The 9,710-nt window shown below is 42.4% G+C and overlaps 1 protein-coding gene across 1 annotated transcript; it reads left to right on the top strand.

Annotated features, from left to right (window-relative positions):
• The first annotated feature begins 971 nt into the window (after window positions 1-971).
• On the top strand, window positions 972-5,982 carry LOC120228855 (alpha-1,3-mannosyl-glycoprotein 4-beta-N-acetylglucosaminyltransferase-like protein MGAT4E). Its single transcript, XM_039227462.1, has 6 exons — window positions 972-1,016; window positions 1,453-1,536; window positions 2,107-2,168; window positions 2,395-2,524; window positions 3,497-3,656; window positions 4,656-5,982. The coding sequence occupies exons 4-6, from the start codon at window positions 2,417-2,419 to the stop codon at window positions 5,795-5,797; spliced, it is 1,410 nt and encodes a 469-aa protein (XP_039083393.1). The 5' UTR covers window positions 972-1,016; window positions 1,453-1,536; window positions 2,107-2,168; window positions 2,395-2,416; the 3' UTR covers window positions 5,798-5,982.
• The last annotated feature ends 3,728 nt before the right edge of the window (window positions 5,983-9,710 follow it).

Below are 9,710 nucleotides of genomic sequence, written 5' to 3'. Positions count from 1 at the left end.
AGTAAAGGCATTATGCTGTACACCTTAAATTTAGATAGTTCTGTATGTTAACTACATCTCAATAAAACTGAAAGGAAAAATTGGATTGCCTTGGTGGCTCAGTCAATTGTCCAACTCTTGACTTAAGCTCAGGTCATGATCTCATGGTTTGTGAGATGGACCCTGATTCGGGCTCTGCATTGACAGAGCGGAGCCTGTTTGGGATTCTTTCTCTCTCTCTCTCTCTCTCTCTCTCTCGCTGTCCCTTCCTCACTCATGCTCCATCTCTCTCTAAAAATAAATAAATTGGGGCACCCTGGGTGGCTCAGTCAGTTGAACAAAGGACTTCCGTTCAGGTCGTGATCTCACAGTTAGTGGGTTTGAGCCTCACATTGGGCTTGCTGCTGTCAGCCTGTCAGCATGGAGCCCACTTCAGATCTTCTGTCCTCTCTCTCTCTGTCCCTTCCTCAACTCATACTTTCTCAAAAATTAAAATATTTTTAAAACTTTAATAATAAAATAAACTTTAGAAGAACTGAAAAGAAAAAAACAATAAGTAAAATATTAACCTGAATGTAGGTTCTGTTTTTCATATCTAAAAAGCTGTATTGATAAGAGCCGATGTCATTTGGTTACCTTCTTTTCTTATTAAAGGCCCAATCTACGTGTTGCCTAATGCCAAGTCGAGCATGGTGGAGGGAGAGGTGGGGAGAGCAAGGAAGAACTGGAAATCTGATCTTAGTAATGAGAAAGAGCAGATAAAGAGAAGAAAAGGAAACTTCAGAGGCCCACTGGGCAGTTCCAGTAAGTGGAGGCCCAAGTAAGAACTGCAGATTTGAGACCAGTTTGTGGTGACAGCCACACCTACCAGGCCACACAGTGTGACAGAGCCTGGTGGGGGAGGGGGCAGAATGGGAGCAAGAACCCCTCCAGGAATCTTCTGTGGCAGCCTTCTAAAAGGAGAAGGAAACATTCAGTATCCATTTTCATCAATTAGATTGAATCTAACAGTTTATTTCCACAGTGCTGGCTTTGAGGTTAAAGACTAGAAAGCAGTTTCTAAAACTATGCCTGGGTGGCTCAGTCGGTTGAGCCTCTGACTTCGGTTCAGGTCATGATCTCATGGTTCAAGCCCTGCATTTAGCTCTATGCTGAGAACTCAGAGCCTGGAGCCTGCTTCAGATTCTGTATCTCCCTCTCTCCCTGGCCCTCCCCCATCCTATCTCTCTCTGTCTCTCAAAAATGAATAAATGTTAAAAAATAAAATAAAATAAAACTTTAGCCCCACCTTATTCAGAAACAGGTGCTTGATGTGAGGCTGGAGTGGTAACCAGCCCCCCATTCAGGGTGGACAATGGTTGTCAAGCAGGGTCTCCTGGGAGAGGTGACTAGTTTCTGCTACCTCAAGAGAGCCACTCTGGGACACTATCCTGTATGCATAAAAATATTAAAGTTTCTTCTCTTTGATTTCAGAGAAATTCCAGCTCTCTGATAAACCCTCAAGCCACATCTTCTGTGAAACAAAAAGACTCCAATGGACATAGCACTCCAAATATGGTAAAGACTTTCACGTGATTAGAAATTTCTGGTCATTGGGGCGCCTGGGTGGCTTAGTCGGTTAAGCGTCCGACTTTCGCTTAGGTCATGATCTCGCGGTTCGTGGGTTCGAGCCCCGCATCGGGCTCTGTGCTGACTGCCAGCACAGAGCCTGGAGCCTGTTTCAGAGTCTGTGTCTCCCCCTCTCTCTGACCCTCCCCTGCTCATGCTGTCTCTCTCTCTCTCTCTCCTGGAAATAAATAAAAATATTAAAAAAAAAAAAAAAAAGAAATTTCTGGTCACTTAGTTTCCAACCTACTTTCCAGTCCAGGATGAGGGGAAGAAGATATACTAACAAGAGTTTTTCTTAGTCCCTCTGACTTGATTCAAAACATCATAATCTGCCTAACATAATCCTGGAAAGGATCAAGCACAAAAGTAAACAGGGAGCTAACAGACAACACCCAATGTACTGATCAGTAACATCAAAGTAGAGTCTGTGACTTGAATTTGGGGTTTAGGGAAGAATATGACTAATGCTTAACCCTTGATTTCCTCCTCTTGGCAACACGGTTGGGTCTCTGCTCCAAGAGTGGATAAATAAAAGAAGCTGCTCGAATTTCACCTGGAAACGCAGACAAGAGGTAAAAAAGGTAGAAGTGGAACCAAATCAAACCCCTTGACCTTTGTCTCTCCATAGACGGTTACAAGTAGGAGGGAGGGTTGAAGTGGGTGGAGAAAAGACCATGGAAATGATTCAGCCAGGAGGAGGGAAGTGGGGAAAGGAAGTGGGAGGCTTCCTGGTAGGAGAGGGACATCCTTACGCTTCTGTAAGCTGGAGGCACTTGGGATCCATATCCTCCTCACATTTCTTTGCAGGGCTGCTCAAGGCCCCAGCGCCATGCATCATTGCCTATGGAAATGTATCCTAGTTGCTGTGTCCTTAATCTTCCTAAGCTTCTTCCTCCAAGAGAATAATGAAGAGCGTCTTACGTATAACTTCTCATTGGTAAGTCCCAGAAACTGAGACTGGACTGTTTGTCAATCCTTCGGTATGGGGACGGGCTTTCGGTTATGCAAACACTCTATGTATCATCATAGAAGCTCTAAGAAGAGGGCATTTGAAGAATCAGGAGAGTGTCAGAGAAAAAGATAAAAAGTGAACCAGCTTGAAGATGTAGAAGATTTGAATAAAGGCAGGGAGGAAGAGAGGGCAGTTTAAGTGCAGAGAAAGCAATGCACAGATACTTCTAGAAAACCATGCTGCCTGGCAGGACCCGCATGTGATGCAGACTGCCTGGGTGCTGACCACATTCCTCCCCAGAGCCTTGCGTGAGAGGTTATTCGTCCCATTTCTCTTATGAAGCGGTTGAGACACAGAGCCATAAAATAACTTCTCCCACGTGTACAACATCTGTAAGCAGAGAAAACCAAATGCTCAGGGTTTGGAAGTCTACATTTTCCCTTAAAGCCTTAAACCAATGAGAGCAAAACATAGCAATGTGGGGAAGAGGTTCAGAAATGTGTGCATGGTCAGAGTGGAGTAAAAGAAAGGATTTTACAATTGAGGCACTGTGGGTAACTTCCTGAAGGACAGGACCAGGCATGGTCTTCAGCACCTGCCACCAAACCTAGCACAGTCTAAGCCGAGTTAGATACCTTTTTGCCAGCCTGATAATGGTAGAAGAAACTAGATGTGGGGCAGCATAGGGCAGGCAAGTCCTGACTCTGCATAAACCTAAGACCTTCCTATAGGCATTCTTACTTCCTACCTGACTCCAAGGCCCACCAGTCCTTCTGGAAAGTTTGGTGTGTTCTCATGACGAGGTAGGGATAGCAGTCAGCTGAGTCTTAACACATGGGCTCCCTGGTGATCAGATCCTGGGCCTTGCCCCTCCTGTCCTAAAAGGGAGGCCTGCCCCTTATTTGTCTCCAGGGGCCTAAGGATGAATATCAGGGCTGACACTCATCTTATCCTCAGCAGGAGGAAAAGAAGAAAATCCTGTGGCAGCTCAATCAGGAGCAAGTGACCTCTGAGAGCAAGAACCATCTAGAGAACTTCAAGGACATGCAGAAAGCCTCCCCTTTACTCCAACAGGCCAACTACAAATTGCTGGCTGGATCCCCTCCCCAGGAAAAGAGTGAGTATAGAGGAGGGAGTGGTCAGACTAGAAGAAGGTTAGACAAGGTATTCCAACAAGAAAAAGGAAGATTGCCGGGGGAGGGGGGTGCGTGAGGGGGCCTGGCTGGCTCAGTCAATTGAGCATCCAACTCTTGATTTTGGCTCAGGTCATGATCTCACGGTTCTTGGGATTGAGCCCTACGTCAGGTTCTGTGCTGACAATGCAGAGCCTGCTTGAGATTCTCTGTCCTTCTCTGTCCTTCCCTTTCTCTCTCTCTCTCTCTCTCTCTCTCAAAATAAATAATTAAACTTAAGAAAAAGAAAAAGGAAGGTTGGTAAAAAGGGAACATGAACTGGTGTCTGGTGGAGAAAGTGGGATGCTCTGAGGGAGGGCCATGCTGTGAAATTTGGTGTGGATCATAATTTTGAGTGTACTTTCTTCCCACTGGACACCCCTTAAATGACTAACAAGTTGAGAAGTCCATAGTGACCCATTAAGGAGCCATCCCATAGTGGAGCTCATTCATGGCTCCCCAGGAGAGGGGACCCGGAGGGAACCATGGTAAAAAGCATTCAGTAGAGGGTGAAAAGGGCGGGTGAATGCTGACTAGCTGTGCATTAGGCTGCCAGAACTCTTGGGTTGACGTGGGTCCTTGGAGATCCTCTAATCCATGGCTCATTGATCCAAGGCAGCTGAAATAACTCTAAGGTCAAGGCCTGGCTACCTGGCTACCAAGCCAGCAAATTTACCTTTGGTACATGGCAGGCTCTGCCATCAGAGAGAAGCTTGTTTTCCATAAAGTTTCCACCAACAGCCTTTTAAAGCTGTGATTAAATAAAACCACCTCACAACTCCTAACCAGAGATTATCCTCACCTCCCAACCACACTCTCCCAAGAAAAGGAAATGTGAATTTGCCACAGGTGTGGTATTAAGGGAAAGACCCAAGAAGAGAGTCCTGGGAACCTTTCCCCCATCTTGAGGTGCTAAAGTCTCCCTTATCTCCTTCCACCCCTAGAACTGCTGACCATAGGGATTTCCTCAGAGCAGCACCCTAATGGCAGCTACCTCTTGAGCACCCTGCATTCCCTCTTCCAAGCCTCCTCGGAACACGAGCTGAATTGTATCGTGGTGCTGGTCCTCCTGTCTGATCCTGACCCTAAATGGCTCAGACGAACCGTTGGCAGCATCTCAGAGCTCTTCAAACCACATATTGAGGCCCAGAAGCTGCTTGTGATCCACAGTAGTCTTGATGACTCTCCTCTCCCAGGAGATCTGAATAATAGTAGTCACACCTCGCACTGTGAAGCACATTATTCCAGGCAGAAAGTCAATTATGCCCTCCTCATGAACTTTGCTGTCAACCTCTCTGAATACTTTCTGATAATAGAAGATTATGTTCACTGCACTTCCAAATTTATTTCTACCATCTACTGGACGTTATCAGCCTGGAAAGAACTACCGTGGGCGATCCTAGAGTTCTCCAGCCTAAGTCTCTCTGGGAAAGTTTTCCACACCAGTGACCTCTCCCGCCTGTCCTCTCTCTTTCTCCTTTTCCATAAAGATATTCCCATTCATGTGTTTCTCTCTGAATTCCGTCTTCTCTTGACCCAAAATGTTCCAATTCGTTTCAGTCCCTCAGTCTTCTACCACATAGGCAATTATCCTGCATTTGAGGACACATGCTTTCCTGTGGAGAAGGAGGAGGTATTTGGTGAACCAGACAACCCTGTGGCCAGCGTCCTCACTGACATGATGGCAGAAATGAATGCTATTCCACAATACGCTTATACCCTGAACAAAGAGTGCTACTCTACTCTCAATCCTGTAAGAGGTAACTACCTAACAGTGGTTTTGGAGAAGCCGCAAAAAGTCATCCGGATAGAGGTGCTGACAGGTTCTGACAAAAAAGGACTATACTGGCTACAGCAAGGGCAGGTGGAGCTGGGCTATGATCCCTTGGAGAATTCCAGAGGCTGCACCCGCTATACCCTTCTAGGTCCACTGGTGGAAGGAAATTTAGACCAGAGGGTATTTCGTGAAGAAGATTCTGTGGAGGAGTTGAGCTGTATACGACTGCTTGTGCTAGCATCTCAAGAGTCTTGGCTCCTGATCAGGCAGATCAAAGTCTGGACTCGGCATGAGGAGGAAGAGAGTTAACCCAATGGGAATTCTGGAAAGGCGGCATTTGGGAATGGAACCTGCATGGCTGACCAGAAATAAAGCTAAAATTGATCAAGTCCTGCTCATTCTGAGTAGGATGAGCATGTAATTAACTTATTATCCAAACCGGTACACTTTTGAGAATGAAAGGAAGCATTATTAAAAATTACACTAGAAGTAGGGGAAGGGTGTGCCTGAGTGGCTCAGTTGGTTAAGCGTCCAACTTTGGTTCAGGTCATGATCTCATGGTTCGTGGGTTTGAGCCCCGCGGTGGGCTCTGTGCTGACAGCTAGCTCAGAGCCTGGAGCCTGCTTCCGATTCTGTGTGTGTGTCTCTCTCTGACCTTCCCCTGCTCATGTTGTCTGTTTCTCTCTTGGAAATAAATAAAACATTTAAATATTTTTTAAAAAATAAATAAAAATAGACATTAAAAAAATTACACTAGAGGGGGCATCTGGGTAGCTCAGTCAGTTAAGTGTCCAACTCTTTTTTTTTTTTTAGTTTATTTATTTCTTTTGAGAGAGACAGAGATAGAGACAGCATGAGCAGTGGTTAGGGGCAGAGAGAGAGGGAGAAAGAGTGAGAATCCCAAGTAATCCCCAGACTGTCAGTGCAGAGCTCAACACCAAGCTTGAACTCACAAAACTATGAGATCTTGACCTGAGCTGAAACCAGAAGTTGAATGCTTAATTGAGCCACCCAAGCACCTAAGTGTCCAACTCTTGATTTTGGCTCAGGTCATGATCCCAGTCATGGTCACGGGATCAAGTCCAGTGTTGGGCTCCTCAATGAGAGTGGAACCTGCTTGGAATTCTCTCTCTCTCTCTCTCTCTCTCTAAAATAAAATAATAAAATAAAACAAAACAAAACACTAGAACAACAGATGGAAACCAGGACTGCCCCAGGTGTATGTTCATCCTAATTCTTTTTTTTTTTATTTTATTTACTTTTTTTTTTTTTTTGAGAGAGAGCATGTGCATGAGTGGTGGAGGGGCAAAGAGAGAGGGAGAGAGAATCCCAAGCAGGCTCTGCACTAACAGACCCCACAAACCATGAGATCATGGCCTAAGCCAAAATCAAGAATTGGATGCCTAACCAACTGAGCCATTTGGTTGCCCCCATTTTAATTCTGATTTTTGTAGGCTACTCAAGATAGACAACACAGTCTGATGAGAGGCAGAGGCAAGACAATACCTCATGGCTTCCAAAGACCAGAAAAAGGAAAGGAGTCACCATGAGCTGCTGGGGCTCTTATCAACAAACAAGTATAACACCCCAAGATCTTTCCCTGAAGGAGCTGTTGCCATGTCTAGAGTTGTAGCAGTCTTGATAGTACTATGAAAATTGTGGAACTGACTTTGGATCAGATCTATACACCTGTCCTAGTCTGTTCAGGCCACTATAACAGAATCCCATACACTAGGGGGCTTATAAATAATAGGAATTTATTTCTCATAGTTTTGGAAGCTGGAAAGTCCAAGGTCAGGCTCTGGTAGATTTATTGCCTGGCGAGGGCCTGCTTCCTGGTGCATAGATGACTGGCCATTTCTTTGCTGTATTCCCATATGGAGAAGTGGGTAAGGGAGCTCTCAGGCTTTTATACATACATATATATATAAAACTTACTTGAGGTTAAGTGCTGTTAAAGACATTATGAATAATAGGATGAAACAAACATGGACACCAACAAGGAACTTAGCAAAAAAATCAGTAATTAAATTATGTGATATAAAAAAATTACATGACATCGAAGTCCATTCTTTCTGAATCAATGAATAAGATCGATGAACACCAATAAAAACACAATGTGAGTTTTTGTTTTTGAACATTTTTCAAAAATCTTTTTAAATTTTCTCCTAAATGTAAATGGGAAAAAAATATTTGAGTATAACCAGTTGCCTCTCACGGGAATATTTATTCTCCCACTTCATTAGAAACAATAACATCATGGGAGACCATGCACATAGATCAAAATCCCCATGTTCTTTACAATTTAAATGACCAAGAAAGTTAAAACAAAGTCTTTGGGTGAGATTTCCATTAAAAAATTCCAATAGGAATTCAGTCAACTGGCAGAAACCTTTTTTTTTTTTTGCATTGGCTTGATAATCCTTTATCTTGTTACTTTGCAATTGCTTTCAATCAGATGCTATTTATATTTTGTTCAGCTTTTCTAGTTGTTGTCCACTAGAAATTTCAAATTACCTAGATTGCTATTCTAAAAAAAATCCCTTTATGTACAACTTGAAAAGATCTTCAAGACACACCATAAAATGAAAAAACTCTGGCTTCAATACAATATACACAAAAGTATCCATTCATGCAAAAAAAAAAAATCTATGCATTTTTATTTAGCATTATTACAAAAAGTAACTCAGAAGATTGTTACTGGCAATTTGTCTGACTATGAATCCTATAAAAACTCTCCTGATTAAAACAACTAAATATAGGGGCACTTGGGTGGCTCAGTCAGTTGAGCGTCTGACTTTGGGTCAGGTCATGATCTCATAGTCTGTGAGTTCCAGCCCGCGTCAGGCTCTGGGCTGACAGCTTGGAGCCTGGAGCCTGCTTCGAATTCTGTGTCTCCTTGTCTCTCTGCCCCTCCACTGCTCATGCTCTGTCTCTTTGTCTCTCAATAATAAATAAATGTTAAAAGAGTTTTTTAAACAACTAAATATACTATACATAATACTTAAAAGCTGTTTTTAAATGTATCAAGGATATGAAAAGAATATAAGAAACCCTCAGAGACTGGGGCACCTGGGTGGCTCAGTCGGTTGAGCATCCAACTTTGGCTCAGGTCATGATCTCGTGGTTCTTGGGTCCAAGCCCCACGTCAGGCTGTGTGCCGACAGCTTGGAGTCTGGAGCCTGTTTCAGATTCTGTGTCTCCCTCTCTCTCTGCTCACACACACTATCTCTCTCTCAAAAATAAATAAACATTAAAAAAAAGAAGTATATATTAGTCTTCTAAAAAAAAGGAATAAATTACAAGAAAAAGGGACTGCAAGTATTTGAAATATAGAACTTCTAACATGGGAAAAAAGTAATGATTGAAATGTGAAACCCAGTAGATAAGTTGAAAATCTGATTAAACACAATCAAATAGAAAATTAGTGAACTAAAAGATAGAATTAAAGATATTATCCATCATGCACAGGATAAAAAGATAGGAAAAAATATGAGAGGATTTAAGAGATTTGAACCCAGGTTGGAATTATGACAATCATAATTGGGCAATACGACAAACATAATTCCAACCTGGGTTAATCATAATTCCAACCTGGGTTAATCATAATTCCAACCTGGGTTCAAAAAAAAAGAAGTTAGAGAATGAATTTAATTTTATATAACTAGCGTGCATGTGCGTACACATTTATATAGAAGAGGGGAGTGTTACTCAGAGTTATAGTACTCTAACTTTCTAGTTCAATTTGAGAGTAAATATACTAACTGTAAACATTAAGTAAATATTCATGTTAAATTTTTAGAATAACTCTAAAATCTACAAATAGTATTCCATGCCAAAACCAAAGAGAAAAGGAAATGTAATGAGGAAAAAAAGAAAAACTCAACCAATTTTCCCAGAAGGCAAAAAGAGAGGGAGAAGAAAGAAAAATAGGAGGTAGAAATTACCAGATGTAATAGTATAAATATATCCATTAATATAATCTAGTAAGTGAAAATGAACTAAACTCATTAGCTAAAAAAGATTGCCTTGGTTGAAAAAAATATGGCTTTTCCTATAAGAGCTAAAACCTAATAACACATAAAAGTTGAAATGATAGTGCAGGAAAAGATATAATTAGCTAATACAACCAAAATAAGTGATATTGAACAAGATAGATTTTAAGGTGGGGTACTGGGTGGCTCAGACGATTAATTATCTGACTTTAGCTCAGGTCATGATC

The sequence above is a fragment of the Hyaena hyaena genome, unplaced genomic scaffold (genome assembly GCF_003009895.1).
Source record: "Hyaena hyaena isolate Hyena2069 unplaced genomic scaffold, ASM300989v1 scaffold_28, whole genome shotgun sequence".
Lineage (NCBI taxonomy): Eukaryota > Metazoa > Chordata > Mammalia > Carnivora > Hyaenidae > Hyaena > Hyaena hyaena.
This window is presented reverse-complemented; position numbering and strand designations above follow the sequence as displayed.